We start from the raw sequence: 27518 nt of genomic DNA, 5'->3' as shown, positions 1-27518 counted from the left end.
GCCTAGAACTCACAATGTAACCCCAGGCTGGCTTTCAATCAGTGCCAATCTCCCTGCCCCAACCTCAAGGGTGCTAGGATAACAGGCTGCCCTGAGCCACCATCCCCAACTGGGGTGTAGGTGTTTTTTTTGTTTGTTTGTTTGTTTGTTTTTAAACTTAACATTAATTTTATAAGCAGTTTTATTTGATAGTTTTTTTCATTGACCTATATAACTTCTGACCTTTTTGTCTTTTGAAAGATTATTTTATGTGTATGTGTCTTTTGCCTGCATGTATATCTATGCACTGCACGTGGGCAATGCCCATGGAGAGAAGGGAGCATCAGATTTCCTGGAACTGAAGTTACAGAAGGTTGTGAGCTATCATGTGGGTGCTGGGAACTGAACCGGGATCCTCTCCAAAAGCACTAAGTGCTCCTAACACTGAGCTGTGTCTCCAGCCCCCATAGAACTTGTGATATTTTTACTGAAGGTTTGTTTTGTTTTGTTTTTTTTCCCTCTGAATCCAATTTAGGGTAGTTCTAGTTTGGTGGTTTTCAAAGAACAGCTCTCAGAAGACAGCAGCAGCACCACCTGAAGCACCAACAGCAGCAAGATCTTTGTTAGGAATGCAAATTCTCAGGACCCACCCCAGATCTGCTTACTGAATACAAACAGCAAGGGTTAGGTCCCAGCAATCTGATCTGCATTTCAATACCACCCACCCCCACACATCCCGCTTATCTGATGGATACTAAAGTATGAAACTGTTGTTTCTATTTTAAAACTTCATTTTATGTCAAAGCCAGATTTAACATCAGAAGGTTAACAGAGAGGCAGGTAGGGTTACTATTGCTATGGTAAAACACCATGACCAAAAGCGAACTAGAGAGGAAAGGCTTTATTTGGCTTATACTTCCTCATCTCTGTTTATCACTGAAGGAAGTCAGGACAGGAACCTGAAGGCAGAAACTGATACAGAGGCCATGGAGGAGTGCTGCTTACTGGCTTGCTCCCCCATGGTATGCTCAGCCATCTTTCTTTTTCTTTCTTTCTTTTTTTCTTCCTTCCTTCCTTTCTCTCTCTCATTCTCTCTCTCTCTCTCTCTCTCTCTCTTTCCTTCTTTCTTTCTCCTTAATCTATTTATTCACTTTACATCCCAATCTGGACCCCCATCCCTCTTGTCCCCCCAGTTCTACCTTTACAAATCCCTCCCCGACTCCCCCCTTCCTTTTCTTCTCAGAGAAAGGGAAGACTCCCTTGGGTACCAGCCCGCCCTGGGACATCAAGTAGTAGCAGAACAAAGTGCATCGCCTCTACTGAGGCCCAACCAAGCAGTCCAGTTAGGGAAGGGATCTAATGGCAGGCAACAGAGTTAGAGACAGTCTCCCCTCCGATTGTTAGGGCACCCACAAGAAGACCAAGCTGCAGGTGCTACAGATGTGTAGTAGGTGTAGGTTCAGCCACTGCGTGCTCTGTTTGGTCTCTGTGAGCCCCTTTGGGCCAACGTTAGTTGACTCCTCAGGTCTTCTTGTAGTGTCCTTGACCCTTCATGCTAGCTTAACTCTATCGCCCACTCTTCCAAAGCAGGATCACCAGCCCAGGGATGGTACCACCTATAATGGGCTGGGCCCTCCCCCATTAATCACCAAGAACATGCCCTAGAGCAGGGTTCTCAACCTTCCTAATGCTGCACCCCTTTAATATAGTTCCTTATGTTGTGGTGATTCCCAACTATAAAATTATTTTTGTTGCTACTCCAAAACTGTAATTTTGCTACCTTTACAAATCATTAAGTAAATATCTGTGTTTTCTGATGGTCTTGGGTGATCCCTGTGAAAGAGTCATTTGACCCCCAAAGGGTCATAGCCCATTGTCTTGCCTATGGACAGAGCTTATGAAGGCATTTTCTCAATTGAGCATCCCTCCCCTCTGATAACTCTAGGTTGTACCAAGTTGACATAAAACGAGCCAGCACATTTTCCTTTGAAATTAACTTCCACTCCCTCATACTGAAATTGTTCCTGACTTCTACCACAATAAATGTATTTTTTTTACCTCAAGTGATTGAAACGGTTACATTTCATACAGAATGTTTCGTTTGTATATGTTTTTTTTTCACTACCACATTTTTGAGATCCATGCATGAAGCACACATCAGAGCCAATTCTTTTTCATTGCTGGATAGTGTTGCACAACTATGTAAGAACATGTTTATCCTACCTTGTTTAAGACAAGATCTCTCTATGTAGCCAGTCTGGCCTAGAACTTGAAATGTAGACTCCAGCTCACAGAGATCTGCCTGTCTCTGCCTTCTAAGTGTTGGGATTAAAGGTATGCACCACCAAACCTGGCATCCTACCTTGTTTTAAAGAAATGTTCTTTAAATTACAAAGTACTGTATATTTATTATTTATTTAAACTATAGAATCTAAATGATGAAAAATGGATACAAACATTCATTTTACTATACAGATATAACCATTATTATTAATTTGCTTATCCCTATTTGAACCTTTGTTCATATTAAGTTGCCCATACTATATGTACATCATACAAGTTACAAGTATTTCCCTTCGGTTTCAAGCTTCATGACTTAGATCTAAGTAGAACCTGGTGTGTTAAATTGACACAGCCTTTGGCTTTACCTGTGGCATCTTTCTTAAATTTAAAGGTTAGAGTTAAAGAGATGACTCAACTATTAAGTGATGTGTTTATAAAAAGATAAAGAGGGCTGGCAAGATGGCTCAGCGGAGCACTGACTACTCTTCTGAAGGTCCTGAGTTCAAATCCCAGCAACCACATGGTAGCTCACAACCACCCATAATGAGATCTGACGCCCTTTTCTGGCGCGTCTGAAGCCAGCTACAGTGTACTTATATATAATAATAAATACATCTTTAAATAAAATAAAAAGATAAAGAGATATGGGGGTGTGGTGATGTATGGGGGAAGGGGGTGTGGTGAGGTATGGGGGGAGGGGATGTCTCAACAGGCCCATGCAGAGACATCCTTTCCCCCCTGAGGTAAAGTAGAGAATAGAGTTTATTCAGAGCATGGGGAGGGGAATTAAGAGGGTAGTAGAGGCAGAGAAAGTCAAAGAGAGGGAGAGAGTAGAGAAGTAAAGTGGAGAGACAGGGAAAGGGAGTGGGGAGAGATGGGGAGCAAGAGGCAAGAGGGGGAGGAGGGGGCAAGCAGCCCTTTTATAGTGGGTCAGGCCTACCTGGCTGTTGCCAGGTAACTGTGGGGAGGAGTTTAGACAGAATGCTAACACTAAGAGTGGTTACTGCTTTTGCAGAGGACCTGGCTGAGCCCCCAGCACCCACATTGTGCCCATAACCAACTCCCTCTTCAGAGGCAGCCGGCGCATTTGTAGTATACATAAGTGCAGGCAAAACATTCATTCACAAACACATTTTTTTAAAGATTTATTTATTTATTTTATGTATATGAGTACACTGTAGCTATACAGTTAGTTGTGAGCTTTCATGTAGTTGTTGGGAATTGAATTTTTAGGGCCTCTGCTTGCTCAGGTCAACCCCGCTTCGGCTGGCCCCGCTCACTCTGGTCAACCCCTTTTGCTCAGTCCTTGCTCACTCCAGCCCAAAGATTTATTTATTATTATACATAAGTACACTGTAGCTGTCTTCAGACGCACCACCAGAGGGTGTCAGATCTCATTACAGGTGGTGTAAGCCACATGTAGTTGCTAGGATTTGAACTCGAAACCTTTAGAAGAGCAGTCAGTGCTCTTACCTGCTGAGCCATCTTGCCAGCCCACAATTTTTTAAATCTAAAAACATCCCAGCACTTGGGAGGCAGAGGCAGGAAGATTTCTTGAGTTCAAAGCCAGCCTGGTCTACAGAGTGAGTTCCAGGACAGCTAGGGCTACACAGAGAAACCCTATCTCGAAAAACCAAAAGGAAAAAAGAAAAAAAAATTCATTGAAATAAAAATTAAAGGTGATACTTGAATATTTCTTGACCTATGTTCGTAGCATATAGAATAAAATGTCTTCATCTAGTTCCTTCTACTCCATTACTCATTTAGTTCCTTAAAGCAGCCAAACTACACATTGTGATGATGATGATGATGATGGTGATGATGATGATGATAAGGGTCATAAAATGTTAAACTTATTATAATGTTTCTTCTAAGTTTTATTTAGCTTCAAGCTTTGTTATCTACTGTAGCATGATCTTTTTTGACTGTGATCAAGTTATTTTAAACACTGATGATCATGTGAAGGCTGGTTCTGCTATGATAGCTCACTATCAGTTTTTCAGGGTAATTTTGGAGTAGTTTGTGGAGGAGGAAGTAGAGTGCTCTCTGCCTGTCCATCGGTCATAGTGAGTTCAGAAACTCTGCCTTTAATAGATTTCAAAGACTGACGCTCAGTTTCTTTTGACTTTCAAGCTCACATAATTTAAAGATAAAGACATGCCGCTGCTTTTACCTGGAATCCCATTTTATGATGTGGATGAGAGCTCTGATCAGACTGTGTCTTTAGATGAAATTATACATGCAAAGTTATGTTGCATACAGAGCTACAGGATTTTGTTTTGGTGATTAGAACAATCGCGATAGCCCCAGCCTTACAATTTTTGAATCTAAAAGTCACTAGTTAAGGACCTGAGTTTCTGCTCCGGAGGAAGTTCAGGAGGTTCCGAGGGATACTGTTCCTCCTCTAAAGCCAGGAAGTGAATTTCCTACTGGCTACAGTTTGTGATGCCTGCATTTCATCCAGTTGCTGCTCCAGGTTCTCTTATGTGCATGAAGTTCTATAGGAAAGTCTCGGGAGACTTAACTATACAGTAGTAAAGCCAGGTACTAACTATGCCGGTGAGTTTTCAGTCCTAACTCAGAAGTTCTTGAATTGAAAACACTTTCAAAGAAGTGTCTGTCTCCTCTCTCCCATTTCCAAAAGAAGAGAAGTTGTCTACCAGAACCTGAAATAGAGTTCGTGATAATCTCTCAGGAGACCTGAAGCTTGACAAGCCCATTCTCTTGTTATCGTTAAAATCTTGATCAGATGCAGTCCCCTGGTGCTTACTGGACTCTCAAGTGACTCTGAAGTGCCTGCATTGTACACTGTCCGTTTCCCACTCACCACTTTCATAAAAGGACAAAACACCTAGGCCTGCTTATCTACACATCACACGATATTTGATAGAAATACTAGCCTCTTATATCATCAATCCAGTAGTAGGTAAGATCCAATCTTAGTTTCGTCTGGGAAAACTCTTTCAACCTGTCTCCTTTACTTATCAGGCTTTCCTCAACCATGTCTGCAACTTGGGGCCTTCTGATCCCAGAGTCAGAGTTGGGAGAGGAGGTGGGGCGGCGGCGGCAGAAGGCGGTGGCGCAGCGGTACCTAGTGGCACCGCCTGGCCACATCCAGTGTACGTGGCACTGGCGGTTGACAGACAGGGAGGCGACTGGGCTTTCTCCTCCCTGGGAGGAGCCTCAAGGCATCCATCCAGCAGAGGAGGGAGATTCCTTGGAAGGATCAGGTTGTGTATTTGGTGAGATCTTATCAGAGTAGAGCAGGCAGGCGTTGGCCTTATATCTCACTTTCCATTCTCCACTCGGAGCAAAGTCCGCTTTACCAGGCTAGCAGGAGAGACTGGATTGAGGGCGAGGCGAGATACTCGCCAGCCCGCATGCGCGGAGCCGCAGCGGTCGGACTACAACTCCCAGAGGAGTCCTGGGGAGGCCGCCTACCCAGGCGCCATCTTGAAATCTGATGCTTCATCTCCCGGGCTTTGCGTCAGCTCTGAGCCGACTCTACTGTCCCGGAGCCTAGCCTGCCCGCCCGGGAGGACGTAGAGGACAAGGCAGCCCGCGAGAGAGACAGCTGTGGGGGCCCTGGCAGCGACCTCGCGCAGCTCGTGCCCTGTCAACTCAGCATCCCAATCGGTGTTGCGTCCGCGCCCGTCACCTGCCCGAGGGGCGGGGCTGGTCTTGTGGTACCCAGAGCCTGCGTACGCTGAGGTGTGCCCCTGCCCAGTGAGGACCTGGGACTGGGCCATGCCAGCCCCAGACCATCAAGGTGGGAAGAGAACCGCATCCCAGATCTGGTGAGCAACCGCAGCTGTGGCCGCTACAGAGAAGTTCCGCACCCTCCAGGAGTGAAGATGAAAGAGATTTGCAGGATCTGTGCCCGGGAGCTGTGTGGGAACCAGCGGCGTTGGATCTTTCATACCGCGTCCAAGCTCAACCTCCAGGTTCTGCTTTCGCATGTCCTAGGCAAAGATGTTTCTCGTGATGGCAAAGCCGAGTTTGCTTGCAGCAAGTGCGCTTTCATGCTCGATCGCATCTATAGATTCGATACTGTCATTGCCAGGATCGAAGCCCTTTCTCTTGAGCGCTTACAGAAGCTGCTCCTGGAAAAGGATCGCCTCAAGTTCTGCATTGCCAGTATGTATCGGAAGAATAATGATGACTCTGGCGAGGAGAACAAGGCGGGGAGTGGGACGGTAGACATTTCCGGCTTGCCAGATATGAGGTACGCTGCCCTGCTCCAAGAAGACTTTGCCTATTCAGGGTTTGAGTGTTGGGCAGAAAATGAGGATCAGATTAACGACTCACACAGCTGTCATGCTTCCGAAGGGCCCGGAAACCGACCCAGGAGATGCCGTGGTTGTGCAGCTTTGCGGGTTGCGGATTCCGACTATGAAGCCATTTGTAAGGTGCCTCGAAAAGTGGCCAGAAGTATTTCTTATGCCCCCTCTAGCAGGTGGTCTACCAGCATTTGCACTGAAGAACCGGCATTGTCAGAGGTTGGGCCACCAGACTTACCAAGCACAAAAGTACCCCCGGATGGAGAAAGCATGGAGGAAGGGACACCAGGTTCCTCTGTGGAATCTCTGGATGCTTCTAGTGTCCAGGCTAGTCCTCCACAACAGAAAGACGAGGAAACGGAGAGAAGTGCGAAAGAACTTGTAAAGTGTGACTACTGTTCTGATGAACAGGCTCCACAGCATTTGTGTAACCACAAACTGGAGCTAGCTCTTAGCATGATTAAAGGTCTTGATTATAAGCCCATTCAGAGTCCCAGAGGGAGCAAGCTTCCTATTCCAGTGAAATCCATCCTACCTGGAGCCAAGCCTGGCCATATCATAACAAATGGAGTTAGTTCCAGTTTCCTTAACAGGCCTTTGAAACCCCTTTACAGGACACCTGTGAGTTATCCCTGGGAGATTTCAGACCTACAGGAGCTGTGGGATGATCTCTGTGATGAGTATTTGCCGATCGGGTTCCAGGTATACACAATGGCTACCTATAGTACCTTTCTGATGAGCGGTCCACAGGTCCATGGTTTGTTTAGCTCTGGGATAATAGGAGCTAGGCTTGAAAAAAATCAACTGTTGAGCCCATTTCAGCTATATTTTTTCATGTGCTCCTTACTAAATGTGATTTACGCTTACATAAATTACTTTTCCTCAGCTGTTTGAACAGTATCAGTTTAACATTTCCTATTGTCAGAATTGTATGTAACAAAAGATAAAGGTTCTTTTTCTGCAGAAAGAAGTCTCACTTTTGGCACCGGAAACTGTCCCCTCACACCACCCCTTGATTGTTGCTGGTTTTTGGTTTTAGATTGGTGAATGATATTCTTCCATTGTCTTTCTGTAAGAGAGTTAGGTTTCTGGCAAGTTCTCCCTGGAGCTTTAAGATTTTCATCCCCCAGATGTCTCAAAATGGTTAGCACATAGAGTGAAACCTATTAATCCATCAGGAAAGCATTAGAACAAACATCTGGGCAGTGTTTGTTCTAACTAACAGTCATCTCAGAGCTAATGGTGACTTGTTCATGGAAGATACTTGGGAATTCAAATGTTGTCACTCATGAAGTTAAGCTGAAAACTGCACAGGCAGCCTTTTCTACTGAGCCCTACTAGAAGATATTTGCTCTTAAGGAAGGATTCACTCACCCCACTCTTGACTTTCTTAATGACTGGACAATGGGAATTGAACTCAGTTTAATCTATTCATGTCCACCCAACTGATTTCACAGTGCCCTTTTAAATTCAGCTGTTGGCAGGGACCTGGCAGAGGCTCCTTCATTTCTATGGCTTCACTAAATGCTAGAGTCATTTAACTTTGTTAACCATCCTGGCACATTCACTCTGTACAGGTACCATTCACGGCTAGGGTGGACAGTCTACAAGTCACTACGGAAGCTTAGTCCTCAGTCAGCAGGGATCCAGAAACTTATAGTTTGGTAATGAGGGAAGCTGAGGTTCCAAGTAAGTGAGATTTTTAAGGCATACTTAGGCTGCATGTCAACTTTGTATCCCAATAAGAACTTTAGTAGAAAGTGCAAGAAATGTTTTTAAAGTTTATGCAAAATTGTCAGAAAACAGTGCATATGAAAGTGTTATAAAAAAGTAAAAAAAAAAAAAAAAGTCAGTACTTTGATTTGTGTGAAATGATAAGCAGTGCATATGCCCAGCACTTGGATGCTTCTTTTTTACAGTGGATCCCCACTGCTGTGTTTGGCTCAAACAGTGTTTCTGTGACCAGACATAGATACTACAAATTGAATACTCATATAAATCTCACTTTAATATCGAAAACTAGGCTAGTCACCATGGGGAACTAAGATATTTTCTTCTCTCAGCCATGGCCAATACTGCAGCAAGTTGAAGACCTGAAGATTCCCCAGACAACAAGATTTTCTTTACTCCATACTTAATTAAAAAAATATCTTTTGGTATTTTGCCCGGACTCAGTCAGTTTTGGAGTTGGGAAGGATTTTCAAGAACACCCATCATTAAGAATGTTGGAAAGTTTGTTTAAATAAGAGCCTTGCAGAGCCTAAGTTTCCTCACTGGTTTCAGCCAAGACCTTTTAATTCTGTACATTTAATTACATTGCCTGAAGCACATCACCTTAACTTATTTTAAACTAAGAACCCGCTTTCTGTATCCAAGTATTCCAGGAGGATATTAGTGGGGTTTCCATAAAGAAAACTGAATACATATGTAAAGTATGGTAATTGTACCCTCAGATCAGTCCCTTTGTCACAGTAACTGTGAATGTTAGAGCTTTAAACCAGTGGGATAGGATCTCTCTGTTGTTACAGTAACTGTGAATGTTAGAGCTTTAAACCAGTGGGATAGGATCTCTCTGTTGTCACATGACTTCATTCTTTACTGTTTGAAGACTTTTGGGAGGTGAGAGAAAACGGCACTAAGCTTCAAGAAAGAGTTTTAATTACTGTGTTTTCTCCAAGAACTAAAGATGCAAGGGAAAATAGTTACACTGAGTTCAAAGTGTTTGTAAACAAAATACCTATTTTATTCTGGATCTTAATCTAATTGATTAAGTCAAATTGATTTTTAATCTCCCTAAGGGCTATTATGGTGTTCGGTAAAACCACAGCCAGGTGAGACAAGGGCAGACCAGCTTTTACCAGTTTCTCTGAGCACATGTACAAAGAATAATATATGTGGGGTTTGGGTAGTTTTTCTTTTTGGCTGGTAGTTACAAGAGCCTTGAAAGCAAAAATCTTCCTACAATAGGAAGGAAACCTGGCTGACCGTTCTGTTAGTCATTTTGATTCTTTTGTTTAATCTCCCACTTAACCTCCTTTTGTATGTGTATTAACTACCCGCCTGAAGATTCTTCCTGAGAGCTTTGCTTCCCTTCCTACCCCACGCCCTGCTTCTCCTTCCTTAAATTGATGTAAACAGTAACTATGTATTTGTCTTGCTTACTGACATATGCAAATCACTTATTTGCCTTCTGTGGACTTTACTACGCCAGGAAGACCCAGGCTCTTCAAATTATCTGCAGGAAGGTTTGAGGTCTTGTTCCATAGTAATTTTCTTCTTTATTGTCCTGCCCTGAGATAGAAAAGCTTTACTAAAGTGGGGGGAGGTCCCTTAGTAAAGCGCAATTCACAAAGAGCTCTGAGCTACCAGGCTTCTTTGTATCTAAATTCAAAGAGCACACCTTTGTTTCAAACTTTACAATGTCAAGGTCTGCCTTTTGGGGAGTATGGTGAATTTGTTCCACTTAATACCTTAGTTGTTTATTTAGGCAGATCAGACCCTTTGGGAAATGTAGACATTGAATAATAGTCATAGGCTGGGCCTTTAATTTTATGCTAGCGGATGGTTCTTGTTTGTCTCTGATGATTAACAGCAGGATAGAAAATGATAGCAGTTTGAGATCTGTGACTCACTACCGTAAGGATAAGAACATGCCAGGAAAGTGCTGTTAATCCAGAGGTAAAAACACTGCTTTTTAGCTGTGTGCAGCACTGGGCAGCACTGGGCCCGGACTCTGCTTTCCTTTTTAGATTGATAAAGCTTACATACCAACCCTGACTGAAAATGATTAATCTGAAAGGACATTGTGCTTAGGTCATGGTCTTAGAAGCCAAGCATCTGGGAGTGACCCTGATGCTACTAAACTAAGGACCACTGTAGTTTGTCTGGGACCCCATAAGCTTGATACTTTACAAGAACTTAATGCACATTCCTGACGCCAAGGAACGTAGTAAGTGCCCTTTGGGTATCTCTGAAAAGGCATTTTCTCGGCAATAAAAGAATAAATTATGAAGAAAGGATAAATGAAGACCTCTCATGTTTTCAGTAAGTCATTTACAGAATCTGAAGTTTCCTGTGACTCATGCTGAGAGGCTTCACACGAGACGCAGATTCCTTGCTGCAGCATTCTTTGGCTTTAAAGTTGCAACTTCTCTGCCCTCGTGTTTATGTATGTGTAGGTAGAGAAATGACGTATATGTGAATATAAACATTTATGTATGTACACACATACAAGTAAACGATCTTGTTTCTAAGACGGCTGCTGAAGTATTAGAATTAGCATTGGATGGGGCAGTAGGCGTCAGGCTTGCTTTAAGTTTTTTTTTTTTTTTATGGGTCTTAGTCATTAAACACAGCCTTTGATCCCTAAAATGTTCCTAACATTATGGGGAGCCCTGGGTTTATAGGAATAAAAGCTGCATCACTAACTGCAATTTAGTTTTCCCTGGGTAATTCTCAACTTTTTTGGTGACTGGAATAGCTTAGCCTACCTTTTATAGCTTTATGTTTCCATGTATGTGAAGTGGAATTGGGGTAGCTGGCTAGTTTGTTGCTCCCTTCAGAGCTCTGAGGACTCTGATTTAAAGTGAATAAATACCACTGTCCTCCTGCCATTTTAATGTTGAAACTCTTCTCTGATACCCAGCACTAGAGAGAAGGTACTGAGCCTTCAGTCTTATGCATGGCAGGTAAACATGCCTTAGAACTCTGCTCTATCTCCAGCCCCCAGAGTTGTGTCTTCAGTTGTGCTTGCTGTAGGTGAGATTTCAAATTTGTAGCATAACATTACTGGAGAGTGATTTTACACCAAGGACACAAAAAGTCAGGTCTTATAGATGCAGCTTTTCCATTGAATCTCTGACCATTTTATTTGTCCGTTAGATTTGCAAGTATCTATTCAGTCATCTCTTGTGGTATGTGTGTGACATAGTCCATATTGCTTCAGGGGAGACCTCTTGTAGTCACCACAACAAATGTCTCACGTATTTCTGGGATTCATCCCCCTTGCTTCTCCTGCCTCCATTTGTCTGGAGCAACAGCACATTAGCTGTACCAGACCCATCCACTTATCTCTTCCACTGCCATCTTTTTAATCCAGCCACCTTTCACCTGCATTCTGACTGATCTCTCTTCTCTCCATCACTACTGAGCAGCTTCAGTGAGCTTCTAAAAACCTGAATATGTATGCTCTTCTGTTAGAAAACGCTGCAGTCAGGGTTGGGGACATAGCTGCACAAGGCCCTGGGTTCGATACCCAGCAGCACCAAAACCAAAATGTAAGTACATAAAACATTGCAGACAGATCTTATCCCATTTACTTGATTCCAGCTTGATTATCCCTGCTGTATAGGAGGTTAAGACCTGAGCTGTGCCTCCCTTCACACTGGACCCCATTACCCTCCCCTTTGTCCAGTGTGTTTTAATAAGGCCCACCACCAGCCTTGCCCCACCTTTCATACTCAAAATGTGAATAGTCTGAGTTGAAATGTACTCTGAGTATAAAATAGACCTCAAATTTCAAATTCTGAAAAATCCTGTTTTTATATTGATCACATTTGTAATGTTTTAAATGTTTTAGAAATACTTGCTTAGACAAATTGTCAAAACTAAAGTTACTTTTAAAAAACAAACAAACAAACAAACTTTTATTTAGTGAAGCTATGAGAAAATGAAAAATTCCACAGGTGGCTCACAGTGGTTTTCTTCTGGGATATGCCCTTCTAGGTTTGTAGGCCTTTCCTTTCCCAGGCTCACTTTGCATCAGCTCTTCCATCAGCCTGCCTTGGTTTCTGTTTCTTTTAGAATAACTGGCTACTTCCCCTTCAGATGTCCATTCAGATACTGTTTCAGGAAGAATGCTCTCTCTAGTTGATATAAAGTCTCAGGAGGAATGCTCTCTCTAGTTGGAGAAACATTCTTTCTAGTCAATATAAAGTAACAGTCGCCACTTCTCTGCATGGTTTCCTGTGTTACTGCATAGGAACTGCCAAGCCAACAGGACACTCCACTCAGTCTTTCCATATTTATTTACCATGTAGACACCAAACCTAAGCTCTGCAGAATCTTCAAGAGAAGTCACTTTGTCCTATGTGGTACTCCTTTCTCCGACATAATATCTGCTACTTAGCACTCAGCACGTCTGTGAGGAGGGAATAGATGAAGGTGAACATGCTATAGTGATAAGCGAGAGGCATACCGGGAGTAAAAGGGCCCATTTCACTGAGTTTCTTGTCAAAGCAAGTACTGAGGTCCGGCTTCTGGAGGATGCTGTCAGAAGTCTCCGTGCTTCTGTGAGTCACTCCGTCAACTTTCAGAACTCTGCAGATCCTTTCATTGCCTGCCACTGGTTGGTGCTTGAGACTGTCTTAATACCTCTTTGATCATCTTACCTTTTAATTTTAAGATTTTGTTTTATCAATTCATTTAGTGGGGATAAAGTAGCCTTTTAGTGAGCCGTTCGGAAATAGCCGTGAGCTTATAAAGGTAATAAAACATCCTTGTTTGTACCTGCTTTTCTTGAAGTCATTGCACCCTTTTATTTCTTAGCAATGATTCAAAACTGGGTGTGGGGATGCCGGTTTGTAATCTTAGTAGTTGAGAAGCTAGATTCTGGGGTTTGAGGCCAGACTGGGATTATGAGACCTTGTCTCAAACCAAAACAAAAACAAAACAAGGAAGAAAAAAACCCAAAAAACAAAAAAATGGTTTTTCAGTGTGAGTTGTCAGTTATAAGATTACATTGCTTATATAAATAACAAAATAACAATGGATATGATATTTTGTGTCCATTAACCCTACCCATTCCTTCCATTTGCCTAGAACATTCTCCCTTACTCATCCTAGCCAGCGTCAAAGCTCTCATCCTTTATAGATCTGAATAAATGTCATCTCTGCCAAGAGCCTTTTATAGATGACCTGTCAAAATGAATAGTCTTCTAGTATGACCACTTACTTTCTCCATAAACCCAGACTGATGGGAGCCAGAGCTAAGTATTTGCCTGCATCTTGCTTCCCGCCCACCGCACTCTATTTTATGGTGTTAGAAACAATGATAACCAGCACTGGGCAACCAAATGCCTCACTGCCTCTGTTCAGTCTCTCCCAGGAAGGCTTTTAAAGTCAGCTGTAACCCCAGATACTGGACAGTCGGAAAGTTTGAAAGCCCAGGAAAAGAAAAACATGAATAACACTTCTTTATGTTTAAGAAGGAAAGAGCTGGCGGGGGGTGGGGGGGGGGTAGGGGAGTGGGGGGGGAGGATTTAGTGCAGCCAGAAATTCCTTAGGTGCCTACCCACTCTCTTAGCTCATTGTGATCTTCAGGTGGCGTTTAAGAGAGGGCACCCAATGCTCTTTATGAAAGTACACTGCTGTCCATACTATTATGGTTATGTTTTTGTGTTTAGTTGCCCCCTTCATTTTTAATAATTTTGGTTTAAAGAGACAATTGAAAAAAAAAAAAGTACAAAAGCCTCCTATGCTTCCTCACCCAGATTTACGGAGGGCTGCTATTTTTGTTACATTTTGCCTTTTTACTCTTTTTCTGGGTCTGGGTACATTTTTTTTTTTTAAAGCTTCCAAACAAGTCATTTACTCTAGATACATCCCCATGTATTTCTTAAGGACAAGGATATCCCTTATCAGTCATAGTACAAACTAAGGAAATTTGGTGACCAGAAATGCTGTCCTCTAATGTATGACTCATATCAAAACAATAAAGTTTACCAGGTTTCCCAATAACACAAATAGACCTGCTGTAGGACAGGTGATTGGAATATAACTTTGATCCTTTGGTGCCTTCGTTAATCTCCTGGCTAGACAGAATGAAACAAATATTTGGTTGTAGCTGTGTTCTTTCATAAGTCCCCCTTGTCTTTAAATTCCGAGTTACTTTCTTTACCTGACAAAGTAGCGTTTGTGTGCATGGGTGGGGAATGTCAAGGACGGGAGGGAAGGGGCATGGTGGGATGGCTGTGAAGTGGCACTCTCGGAAAGTAGCAGGTCTGTCTTCAGGAAGTCACCTGATCATTTGGGCCCCAACTATGGTTTCCAACTTTCTGAAAAAGGAGGCCCAGTTTGAACATGAAAATCAAATGGCTTACTGGCTGCCTTTCCTCAGCATGCCTGTCTTCCCTGCTGCCTTCTAGCCCGTGCCTAAGGGGTTACCCACGCAACAGAAGCTGGACTTAAGTGAGACTCCTTCGACCCAGCCGTCTGTGTCTGATTCCCACCTGGCAGAACTCCAGGACAAAATCCAGCAAACAGAGGCCACCAACAAGGTACGTCAGAACTGGCTCTCGGCCAGCTCCATCATCCTGAGTCCATGTGTTATGGTCTGGGAGATGAATGCAGGGGCATCCCCAGTTTTCTACAGAATGGCTCATTTTGAAGTATAGTTCTACACTTTTATCTTTATTTTCTTTATTGTATGTGTGAGTTGTATGTATCCAGGAGAATATGTGTGTGTATGTGTGTGTGTGTGTGTGTGTGTGTGTGTGTTTGTGTGTACTAGAAATCAGTTTCAGGAATTGGAGACCATCTTTCACTGGGACCCAGGGCTTAAAAATTAGGCTAGCCATAGATCCATCTGTTTCCACACTCCCAGAGCTAGGATTATAAGCACACACCTCTAAGCCTGGCTTTTTATGTGGCTGCTGGGGATTAAACCCAGGTCCTTATACCTTGCCCAGCCCTTCTCTTTGTTTTTTATCAGGATTTTAGCTTGTCCCATGCACACCACATTTTCTGATGCCTTTTGGGAATGAGATCAGAACTTCCATGTAATCTTTTAACTCTACAGTGAGGTTCTGATGCAGGAAGTTTGTGCTTTAAATTTTAGTGTAACTTCTTACCCTTGTTAGCTCGTAGATTTTAATGTCTGCTTTCAAGACAATTGTCCCAAGGGGGCTCTTATAATAGCCTGTCCTGTACGAGATAGCAGGCACTCCTTGGTCGTATGGGAGGGTCAAGAGAATACTCTTGCTGTTGACATAAAGAGCGTGTGCAGTGCATGAGCATTGAGGTGTCTGTGCATTGAGGGGAGCAGTGCACCTTTGCTACCTCTCCTCATAGTCTCATGGTTACTACGCACGGGGAAGAAGTAAGACGATAGGTGCCAAGTCGTTCTTTAAACCCGAGATGCACAGGACAGTGTGATGGCCCTCGAGGTTAAAAGTCATCATGGAGCTAACAAGAGTTTCTCTGCTGAATTCAGATTCTTCAAGAGAAAATGAATGACCTGAGCTGTGAGCTAAAATCTGCACAGGAGTCATCTCAGAAGCAAGATACGACAATCCAGAGCCTCAAGGAAATGCTAAAAAGCAGGGAAAGTGAGGTAAGATGTACATGGTGCCAGACCTGTGGGGAAGCCTGTCACTCTGGTGACGTAGATAAGTGCTCTCTATCTTGTACATGTCACTGTTGTCAGGACAGCCAATCTTACTATGGGAAGTTGCCCGCTAAGTAGGTGTTTTGGAAAGCTTCTGTTGCTAATATCTGCCCAGGAGAGAGAAGTAATTTCCGAGTCGTTGGCTAGCCTCAGTACGCTGTCCTCCTCTCGTTTCCAGACTGAAGAGCTGTACCAGGTGATTGAAGGTCAAAATGACACAATGGCAAAGCTTCGGGAAATGCTGCACCAAAGCCAGCTCGGACAGCTCCATGTACGTGGGTGGCCACAGGCAGGAGTGGGGCCGCCCTGGCTGCCCAGGTCTCTCGGGGGCTCCGTGCTTTCCTCTCTGTGACTGGGATTATGATTCTGTTCTTTTCAGAGCTCAGAGGGCATTGCCCCTGCTCAGCAGCAAGTGGCCCTGCTTGACCTTCAGAGTGCCCTGTTCTGCAGCCAGCTTGAAATACAGAAGCTCCAGAGGCTAGTACGCCAGAAAGAACGCCAGCTGGCTGATGGTAAGCGATGCATGCAGTTGGTGGAGGCTGCAGCCCAGGAGAGAGAGCACCAGAAGGAAGCTGCTTGGAAACATAACCAGGTAAATCATTAACCGCTCGCTCTATTGCTCCCAGCGCTGACTTTGCCCCACAGTGACTTGTGAGTGGGAACCTAAACCCTCAGGCGTCATTGGCTGGTCTAATGTGGTCAGTGTTTGTTGCCCCCGGGTCATGCACCAGATGAGCAGACTGTGCCCTGAAAGTACAAAGGTAGATATCAGGGACTCTGCCTCTTAACTTCTACTTTAGCCAGAGAGGCAGTCACATTCACATGACAGATGCCAACAGGGTAAATACTCCCAGAGACTTGTATTTCCAAAGGAGGGTCTGAGGAAAGAAGTCAGAGGGCTCAAAGCCTCCTGAAGGAGGAGACCGATGAGGTTATTCTGAAAGGGTAAAGTCAGCTGAGGCTGGTGAGGTAGATCAGCAAGTGAAAAAGGCTTGACTCAAAAGTGTACAAGCGTTTCCGCCCCAGCACAATGCCGGAAGGAGAAAACCACTTCCTGAAAGTTGTCCTTTGACCTCCACGAGTGCATACCTACTCTCATATAAGTAAGAAACACACAAATGAATAAGTAAATACATAAATTAATTAAATTAAATTGAAAGGTTATTGGGTAAAGTAGAGAAGGGCATTTACATGCATAATTAGCCATGTAATTTAAATGTATGTAAGGATTATATAGTCCTTAAATAGCCCTCTATCTGTTAGTGTGGAGAACATGCTTTGTTTGTTTTCTGCATTTTAAAGATCCTTTTTTGTGTGCTGTCTCCTATCTTAGTAGTTCAGAAATTAATTATAAGCCCTGGATTTTCTTTAGAAATATTAAAATTTCTGATACTTTGGCAGGTGATAGTGCAGAGTCAGAAGTTGAGTTCATTAGGGAAGGACCAGTATTATGGTGCAGACTTCATTCAGTAGACCACAGAGCTGTCCTTTTAAGCCAGAAATCAAGCACTGCCTTGAATCACTGTACTGTAATACCAAATCTACTCCCCACTCCATACTTTTCATAAGCTTTCCTAGCCTATTTGATTTATATTCTCTATACTTTTTCTATATCAGCTTACATGATGGCATTCTCTGCTACTATATATTTTAGTTTATGCCTTTGAAGTTATTTTGTCTGTCTGTTTTGTTTTGGGGGTGAGATGGAGCAATGTTGCCCAGGCTGGCCTTGAATTTGAGACCTCTCTGGTGGCTGGGATTATGGGCAGGTGCCATCATGCCCAACTTGCCTTGAAAGTGCTAAGACCTTCATATCTAATGGTCACGTGGAAAAGGTTACCGTAAAAACCTGATCTATTTATTTCAGGAATTACGAAAGGCTTTACAACACCTTCAAGGAGAACTGCACAGTAAGAGCCAACAGCTCCACATTTTGGAGGCGGAAAAATATAATGAAATTCGAACCCAGAGACAAAACATCCAACACCTGAGTCACAGTCTGAGTCACAAAGAGCAGCTCATTCAGGTGAGTCCTCAGCCGGAAGCAGGCTTCTGAGCTCTTAAGCGCATGCTCACACCACCTCAAGGCCTCCCTGTGCCCACACATGACTGTTGGAGTTGGAAACATACACAATGAATAGAAAATACAGTCCATGAGTGCCACGGACTGGGTTTTTGGGGGACCCCTTATTCCGCGAGGTGATGAGAGTTTTGGCCTAGTGGGCTAGGAATTCGGCACGTGACAGACAGAAACGACACAAGGAAGTGCAGACTCTGAATGTATTTTCACAAAATAAGAATCAGGCTTATATAGTATACAGAAAACAGGGCGAATGTCAGAGATCACGTTAGGCAGGTAGCAGTCACATCAAAGACAGCACAGATCAAACATCCAGGTGTAAATGATTCCTTCCAAGTGCTCTTCCCCACTGGGCTGGCTACCTTGGCAGCCCTAAGCAAGCACCCAACTGTCTAATTGTTCTAGGTTGTCAGAAGTATGCCCCAGGGGGTCTCCTTCTAGCTAACCTCTCATGAATAATACATTACTTAGGCCCTGGGAGAGATTTCTGGGAGCATTTGTGACAGACTCCCAATTTGCCAGGGGAGCTAACCAACTTCTCTCTAAGATGTGAAATAGTTTGCCATTTGTTGACAGTAAACTTTAATGCCTGGTCTTTTCCCCTCTCTGGAGACAATCTGTCTGAATAGATAACATCCTTGAGAAATTCCAGGCCGAGAATCAGCTCAGCACTGATTAGGATTAGTTGGAACATTGTGGGGGCCGGGAAACATTGTTCAGTTTAGTTTGGCTATAACAAAATATTTCTTAGGGCACCTTTATGCCTGAATAAAGAAAGCATGTAGATTTCTCCACAGACTTTAGCAGAGATCAGTCTGGAACACGTTAGGAGGTGTTGGCGACCGGTCACCTCAGGAGACTGGCTCACTGTGAAGCATGCGCCTCAGGTCTGTGAACAGGTTTTTTTTAGACCTGTCATGCAGACACAGCTGAAGTAGACGAGTGCTGCGTAATACATGAGCAGCATGCCATCAGCACGTAACTAACGATATGCGAACGTCAGCAGCACAGGCAGTGTTCAGCAAACGCAGCACCTCGGCGTCAGACGCTGCTTCCTGCAGACATGGCAGGAAAGACCTCGTACAGAAACATCTGTAGAATTCAGTGACAGAATGAAAATTTTAGGGAAAACGGGGCGCTAAGAAGCATGATCAGCTCTGTCACCTACTCTAAGCTTTAGGGACATCGAATCTCCTAAATTTCAGAGCAAATAATTTTTACATACCATTGTATGCAATTCCCACTCCCTCACAGATATACCCATGCCACATCTTCATTTGGGAAACATCTGTTGCTGTTGGTAGTTTTTGTTTTGTTCCGAGACAGCATCTGACTATGTAGCCCTAGCTGACCCGGAGCTGTGTAGACCAGGCTGTCCTCCAGCTTAACAGAGATCCACCTGCCTCTGCGTCCTCAGTGCTGGGATAACTAGCTATGTGTTCTGCCAGGCTTAGTTCAAAATCTTTGGTGAGGTCTTTACTGACACCTTTAGGCAGACAGTGTGTGTCCTTTGTTTCCCCAAATGGACTGACTCGCCTGCTAATCCATTTGTTGCAGAATTATTAACAATTTACATCTGTTATCTCTGACTCATGTGTGTCTATGTACTAAACAACCAATTTCTTGGAAAAATGAAGAAATTCAGCTAAGAGGTAAAGGAATAAAGGAAAGTACCTCTGTCTCATTAGGAACTTCAGGAGCTCCTACAGTATCGAGACAACGAAGACAAAACTCTCGACACAAACGAGGTGTTTCTTGAGAAATTGCGGCAACGAATACAAGACCGAGCGGTTGCTCTAGAGGTATTTGGCCAGTCCCCACCCCACTGTCGTTTGTCCTAGCTGCGGTGGTATCTGAATGATCGCTTTGGGGTTTGAGCTTCCAGTTCTCACATTTGGGATCTAAGTGAATAAAGGTGATAGCTTGGTGAACCCTCCAGGACTTAGGAACCTTCCTTTCCTTGCAGCGGGTCATAGATGAAAAGTTCTTTGCTCTGGAAGAAAAGGACAAGGAACTGCGGCAGCTTCGCCTTGCTGTGAGAGACCGAGACCATGACTTAGAGAGGCTGCGCTGTGTCCTGTCCGCCAATGAAGCCACCATGCAAGTAAGAGCCAAGCAGCCTAACGCTTCCCCACTCCCGAAGCCTTCCAGGCCTGGAGCAGCAGCCCCTCCATCATCCTCTGTAACCCAGGGTATTTGCTCTGAAAGGAAAACAAAATTAAATACCAGAGAAAAGTAGCATTCCGGCGCTTCTCCTTTACATACGGATTGATGGGGAGTAGTGGATGTTGGCTGCAGCTTATGTGGTTCTGACTTCTCATCCTTGCCTGTTAATGTGGATATGCACATACACTTTTCCACAAGCACTGTTGGGGTAAAGTATGTACACACATATTTTATATTGTGTTCTCCCCATTGATATTATGTAGATGCCCGTGTACCACATAACTGCTTGTTTTCTTAATGTATTCTTGTAGCTTTTCTGCATACTTATTTTGGATCCTATGTAAGCTACCATCTGTGCGTTCTTAAAGAGGCCATTCACTTTTTTGTTAGAGAAACTACTCTTACAATCCTATTTTATCATGTGTTCTATATTTACCCCTCCACAAACCAGATTTTAAAAAAATTACTGTTATGACATTCTGTGTTTCTCCTCTTCCAAAAAGGGTCAGGCAGGTCTCAAATTTCTTTTTTTTTTCCTCTCTCTCTCTCTCTTTTGTTTTTTTGTTTGTTTTGTTTTGATTCGATTTTTCAAGACAAGGTTTCTCTGTCTTCTCTTTCCTGGCTGTCCTGGACCTTGCTTTGTAGACCAGCCTGGCCTTGAACTCACAGAGTTCTGCTTCTGCCTCCTGGGTGCTGGGGTTAGGGTTTAAAAGCATGCACCACCACGCCCAGAGGGACTAATTTCTTATCCTGAGGAGTGTGAGGTGCCTCTTTGGCTTATGTTTGCTGTGTCTGTCCTTGTAGAGTATGGAGAGTCTCCTGAGGGCCAGAGGCCTGGAAGTGGAGCAGTTAACTGCCACCTGCCAAAATCTCCAGTGGCTGAAAGAAGAATTGGAAACCAAATTTGGCCATTGGCAGAAGGAACAGGAGAGCATCGTTCAGCAGTTGCAGACATCTCTGCACGACAGGAACAAAGAAGTAGAGGCAAGGCTCCACTAATGGGAAGGATTGGCTTAGAGATTGCATAGACTCAGCCCTAGTCAGGACTCCTCAGACCCACAGAGCCAGCAACCCAAGTCTTTAATTATATTCTGTGCCTGGGCGAGTAGCTACCTTTCCCTGGGAAACATATAAATTTAACATGTCATTTATCATTCTCAGAGATGCTATATGAGAATTAATTAGATCTTAAGATACAACATATTATAACTTGCCTGTATTATAATAGCTACAATGTACTTGCTGGTCCGGCAATGTTTTAAGAGTCCAGTGGAAATTAACTTCGTGAATCCTCACAAGTTCAGGAGGGCATACTCTGCTTTCAGAGCAAGGCCTTGGATGCTTGAGGCTAAGTAACTTGTCAGAGCAGCATCGCAGAGAGGCCTAGCCGCTTCGGTTCAGCCTGTAGGGCTCTGCAGTTTAAGCACCACATATTCTATTTCTGTGTAGACTAGGAGCTGTAGTGGCATTACTCTTTTTCGAATACAGTTTCCTTGGTCCTCTTCTGTTTTTCTGAGACAGGGCCTTGCTTTATATCCAGGCTGGCTTTAAGTTTGAGTCCTCCTACTTGAGGCTTGCAGGAGGCATGTGCTGCCTCATTCGGCTCATCACTCCCTTTGGCCTGAGGCTTTTACCCCCTCTCTAATGTTATACTGTAGAGGAAGTAAGTGAGCCAAGTGTCCACTTGCTCCATCTGACATTAACTGTTGTGTGCCAAGCATAAGGAAAACTACTTATTTCAGAAATGATTGTATAAGCTGCCATTCTGGGGGGGGGTGTCTCTCTGTATTGTTAGTATTCATTCATTGAGGATGTATTTCCAGCCTTCCAAGTCCTGGGCCTGTTCTAGGTTTGGGGAAACAAAACAGATAAGACATTATACTGTTCCCAAGAACCTTATCATTTCTTTATGATGGGTGCTTCAACATGCAGTACAGAAAATTCTGTCCACCAGAAGTTCACACTGTCCCTTTCACATTAGGATCTCAGCGCAACTTTGCTCCATAAACTTGGACCTGGTCAGAGTGAAGTAGCCGAGGAACTGTGCCAGCGCCTGCAGCGAAAGGAAAGGATGCTCCAGGACCTTCTGAGTGATCGGAACAAGCAAGCCGTGGAGCACGAGATGGAGATCCAGGGGCTGCTCCAGTCGATGGGCACCAGGGAGCAGGAAAGACAGGTACGCGTTAGTGCAGAGCCAGATGACGATCCTGTGACGCACTCATGGCCAGCAAACAGGAAGTGATGCTCATGGCTGCCAGACAGGAAATGTCCTAAGCATTTGACTTGGACTCGCTCGTTTCACAGTCAACTCAGTTTCTTTCCTTCAATTCATGAACTGCATCTCCATATCAGTAAGGATGAAACATTTTTGAACATTACATTTGGGAGATGGCCTAGACAATACATGTACCCATTACTTTGGTTTTCTCTGATTGTTTTGAGAGAAAGGAATGGAATACTGAAATATTATTATCTAAGATACAGGAAAAGTTACACTCAGCATGTTCACATATATTCTCTTTCCTCCTCCCCCATCTCTCTCTCTTTCTGTTTCTCTCTCTCTCTCTTTCTCTGAAACAGAGTTTTACTTGTAGTCCAGGCTGGACTGGAACTCACTACATAGTCTAAACTCAAATCAGCAATCCTCCTGCCTCAGCCTGTAGAATATTGGGATTGCAGGTGTTTATCACCACATCCAGTTCATATTTTCTTCTTTTAAAATTTAGAATTTTTTTTACCTTTATGTATGTATGTATGTATATATATATATATATATATATATATATATGTATCTATCTATCTATCTATCTATCTATCTATCTATCTATCTATCGGGGAGCATTATCCTGGTGCAGGTTCAGAGGCTAAAGAATAAACCTGAGCCATTGGTTCTGTCCCGCCAACATTTGGAAACAAAGTGTTGTACTGAAGTCACCATCTTGGCAGCTAGCAGCCCTTACCCACTAAGGCATCTCACTGGCCCGTATTTTCTTTTACTTCTTATAAAATCTGATTTATTTTAGGTGGAAACAGTTTTATTCTGAAAGCCATTATGAGAGAAAGTAATATCAGGATGATAAAGGCTATATCAATCTCAGAATAACAGTTGTCTTAGTCAGGGTTTCTATTCCTGCACAAACATCATGACCAAGAAGCAAGTTGGGGAGGAAAGGGTTTATTCAGCTTACACTTCTACATTGCTGTTCATCACCCCAGGGAATCAGGAGTGGAACTCAAGCAGGTCAGAAACCAGGAGCTGACGCAGAGGCCATGGAGGGATGTTCCTTACTGGCTTGCTTCCCCTGGCTTGCTCAGCCTGCTCTCTTATAGAACCCAAGACACCACCCACAAGGGGTCCTCCCCACCTTGATCACCAAGTGAGAAAATGCCCCACAGCTGGATCTCATGGAGGCACTTCTCCAACTGAAGCTCCTTTCTCTGTGATAACTCCAGCTTGTGTCAAGTTGACACAAAACCAGCCAGTACAACAATGTACACTATTTCAAAGTCATTTTTTTTTTTTTTTAAGACAAGGTTTCACACTGTAGCCCAGCCTGGTCCAGAACTTACTATATAGCTGAACCGGCCTCATTCAGGGCAGTCCTCCTGCCTTAGCCTCCCAAGTACTGCAATTATAGGCGTGATCTACCATACCTAGTTTTGAAGGTCAGTTTCTAGTTTTTCCTGATTCCTGCATATCTTTTTCTCCAACACCAGCTGACATTGCTGGCACTGAGGAGGTCGCAGACATTGCACAGCCTTCGCACCTGAGCGGCAGTTCCCGTGGTGTCCGTGTGGGTCTGCCTTTCTGGTTTCCCATGAAGAAGACTGACTTAAATAGTTTTTTAAAAGGAGATTAACTTAGAGTGGGGGCAAAGCACTGTCCTAGGGTTGCACTGGCCACGCATCTTGTTTGTGCTGTTACGTTTTCAGGAAGACTTTTAATAGTAAATGTTGGCAGTATGTTGATATCTCTCAAGTGATTCTGCCCATACTTCAAAATTTTATATACTGAAAATGCAAGGGTTTTTTTTTTTTAAATCCTCATTTAGGAATTATGATGAGGCTGTTTTTCATTGAAACAGTTGGTTCCTCCCAGAGAGAATTGGTTCAATAGTTTAGCTAATGTAGTTTCAATTCATTATCTCAACCCCTGAATGTTTCCAGTCACTGTCGTGTGCGTGCCTGGGTGTATGCACGAGGTATGTGTGGACACATGTGCCATGGTGCATGTATGGAAGTCATGGGACAACTCTGTGGAGTAGCTTCTCTCCTGCCACTGTTCTGAGTTCCAGAGATCAGAATCAGGTCACCAGGCTTCTGCGGCTTCCGAGCCACCTTGCCAGCCGTAAATGCACTTTTGTACTTCAATAGTCACAAAGAAGTTCCGGGTCTTTCCTTGTGTCGTCATCATCTTAGGAAGCTGGAAGTAGAAATAAATGAGTTGGATGATTTTATTCTTTCTTCTTTTTTTTTTTTTTTTTTTTTTTTTTTTTTAAGATTTATTTATTTTTAGACATACCAGAAGAGGGCATCAGATCTCATTACAGATAGTTGTGAGCCACCATGTGGTTGCTGGGATTTGAACTTAGGATCTCTGGAAGAGACGTCAGTGCTCTTGACCGCTGAGCCATCTCTCTAGCCTGATTTTATTCTTTCTATTGGTTGGTAGTTTTATGCATTTATATAATGAATTTTAGTCATCCTTGCCCCTTACTCTTCTACTCCACCTCCCATTCCCACCAGCACCATTTGCTGAGTAAGCCCCCTCCTACTTTCAAGTCTTCGTTGTGTGTGGCTATTGAATGTAATTGTGGGACAGTGATTACTGAAGCAAGGACAACTTACCAGTAACTACACCAAAGGAATGGTACCTCACCTCCCAGTACACAATGACTGTCAGCAGGCTCTCAGGCCCCTCCCCAGTCTGTGATTAAATGTTGACAGGCCCAATCTTTTTTTTTTTTTCTTTTGCTTATTCTTTTGGGGAGATTTTTTTCTACCCTTTTTCTAAAATATTAAAATGTAATAATCTCTCTCTTTGAGAATGTAATAATATCTTTTTATTATGTTCACCCTTCACTCTTCCCCCTAATTCCTCCCAGATGTATCCCCATCTCCTTCCAACTTTCTTGGTTTGTTTTTAAGAAATAGCCCACTGATTCTAACTCCTAATGCCCATCTGTTTATGCGCACAAGGCCGTCCAAGTGAACCTACCAGGGACCATATCCTTAAAGACATCTTACCCTCCCGCCCCCCAGCAGCCATCAACAATCAGTGACTTCTCAGCTATGGGCTAGGCTCAAAGCCCCTCCTCTCTCTGTGCCTGATCTCATGCGGGTCTTGTATGGACAACAAGGGCTGTTGTAAGTTCTTGAGAGCAGCACACCTGATGGTCGTGTCCTGTCTGTGGCTCAACAATCCAGAGACGCTCAGCCTGCACCTTGACCAGTTGTGAGTGTCCGCACTGAGCAGGACTGGCTGTGGCGAGAAGTTGTGAGTGTCGGCACTGACCAGGACTGGCTGTGGTGAGAAGTTGTGAGTGTCCACACTGAGCAGGACTGGCTGTGGCGAGAAGTTGTGAGTGTCCGCACTGACCAGGACTGGCTGTGGTGAGAAGCTTCCCTGGTGAGGACTGGCATGGCACTGATCTGTGCGTGCAAATGTGAATATTCAGAAGGCAGTTTGACCACATGACCACTTAGGCTTTGGTGACCCTTGAGGTTCAGATTCTCGTGGTCTGATGAAGATGTTTATTGTGTAATTCATTAAATATATACTGAGTGCCTAGGCCTGGCAAGTCATGCTGTGGGTGCTTGGGATTGAGCTGCTCCTGAAGTACACATCCTTATTGAGGAGGAGGAAGTAATGAAGACCACAAAGGGATACATGAGGAAGCAGGAAGCGCATTGGGAAAATCGAGCATAGCAAAGGGACTTGGAGAGCGGAAGTACATTTTCCCCCAAGCATTATTGAAGTCCAACTGGCAAGTAGAAATTGTGTATATTCAAGGCACGTAACACATGTATACACGGTGCGAATGGTCACTCTAATCAGCTCACACTCTGTCCTGTTGCTGTTTCATTTGCAACAGCTTCAGGTAAATGACAGTGTTCCTCAGTGCTCCTCGCCACAGCCTCTGTGATCCCGGCACTTAATCAGCACTGAATGTTGGTACCATTTGCCCTGTGTGGTTGCAGTTTAGATAGAAAAGGCCAGGACAATAGCATGATGCTTGGCAAAGAGCCCAAGTCATACGAATGTTGGGTAAAAGGCAGCTGAGGCTGAAGAAACAACTAGAGTAAAGGAAGCCATTTGTCAGGCCAATTCTGCACAAACTCTTACACCTTAGCTGGTAGGACCTTGGAGAGCCTTTTCCTGATGTCTGTCCTGGGCTAGTCATGCTGTTCTACTGTGACAGACTGTGCAGAAGAGGAAAGTTGCTTCTGAGTGTCCCCCACGAATTTTTTTTCTTTAAATAAGTGGTTGGCTTATAAGAAATAACATGTAATGGGTGCCGGAGAGATGGCTCAGTGGTTAAGAACACTTGCTACTCTTACAGAGGACCTGGGTTCTGGTCCCAGAACCTTCAGGTGGTTCACAGTCATCCATGACTCCTGTTCTGGAGAACCTTCTCTGGGGGGCGCTGCACACATGTGGTGCACAGACATGCATGCAGGCAAAACACTCATACACATCAAATAAAAATAAATCTTTAAAGAGATTTGAAAATAAATTTCATTTATTTTACTATAATATCCTTGGTAACGTCCCCTGTGTTTCCTTCTTACCAGGCTGCTGCAGAAAAAATGGTCCAGGCCTTCATGGAAAGGAACTCAGAACTGCAGGCCCTGCGCCAGTATTTAGGGGGGAAAGAACTGATGGCGTCATCTGAGGCGTTCACCTCTAACCAGCCAGCCGGAGGAACTTCCATCGGCCCCCACCATGGAGAGCAAACTGATCAAGTAAGAACTCTAGACTCTGAGGTAGTCATGGCAACTGCATGTCCTCACTAAGTCCGAGGCAGCAGTTTGGGAGTTTCAGCTGCAAACTGCGTGAGACTATTCCAAGCCTGCCACATGACCAGAGTCCCTGTATCTGTCTGACCCCCACAACCCTTCCAATTTTCAGGGTTCTATGCAGATACCCTCTCGAGATGATAGCACCTCGCTGACAGCCAGAGAGGAGGCCAGCATACCCCGGTCCACATTAGGTGAGTGCCAGGTTTGCTCCCTGAGGTTTCCCTTTGCTTTTCTGCACTCCCTTGCTGTCTCATAGGTTTCCCTTTGCTTTTCTGCACTCCCTGAGGTTTCCCTTTGCTTTTCTGCACTCCCTGAGGTTTCC

General features: G+C 44.0%; 1 protein-coding gene across 14 annotated transcripts in view; it reads left to right on the top strand.

Annotated features, from left to right (window-relative positions):
* LOC116093483 (myomegalin) overlaps positions 1 to 27518 on the top strand; it is a 193134-nt gene that overhangs the window by 110027 nt on the left and 55589 nt on the right. For 12 of the 14 annotated variants that reach the window (XR_004119725.1, XM_031374950.1, XM_031374954.1 and 9 more), the window contains exons 9-19: positions 14687 to 14818; positions 15754 to 15873; positions 16106 to 16198; positions 16307 to 16519; positions 17795 to 17953; positions 19696 to 19809; positions 19974 to 20111; positions 20978 to 21157; positions 22155 to 22349; positions 26969 to 27139; positions 27306 to 27387. Coding sequence is in view for 13 of the 14 variants with exons in the window: in XM_031374950.1 (XP_031230810.1) it covers positions 14687 to 14818; positions 15754 to 15873; positions 16106 to 16198; positions 16307 to 16519; positions 17795 to 17953; positions 19696 to 19809; positions 19974 to 20111; positions 20978 to 21157; positions 22155 to 22349; positions 26969 to 27139; positions 27306 to 27387 (1597 nt within the window). In the remaining variant the exon portion in view is untranslated. Of the gene's footprint in view, positions 1 to 5704; positions 7245 to 14686; positions 14819 to 15753; positions 15874 to 16105; positions 16199 to 16306; positions 16520 to 17794; positions 17954 to 19695; positions 19810 to 19973; positions 20112 to 20977; positions 21158 to 22154; positions 22350 to 26968; positions 27140 to 27305; positions 27388 to 27518 lie in introns of those variants that run through there. The other 2 variants (XM_031374952.1, XM_031374946.1) reach the window with 1 other exon arrangement.

This window comes from Mastomys coucha, unplaced genomic scaffold (genome assembly GCF_008632895.1).
Source record: "Mastomys coucha isolate ucsf_1 unplaced genomic scaffold, UCSF_Mcou_1 pScaffold16, whole genome shotgun sequence".
Classification (NCBI taxonomy): Eukaryota; Metazoa; Chordata; class Mammalia; order Rodentia; family Muridae; genus Mastomys; species Mastomys coucha.
The sequence above is the reverse complement of the archived record's forward strand: the minus strand, read 5'-3'. Positions and strand labels throughout refer to the sequence as shown.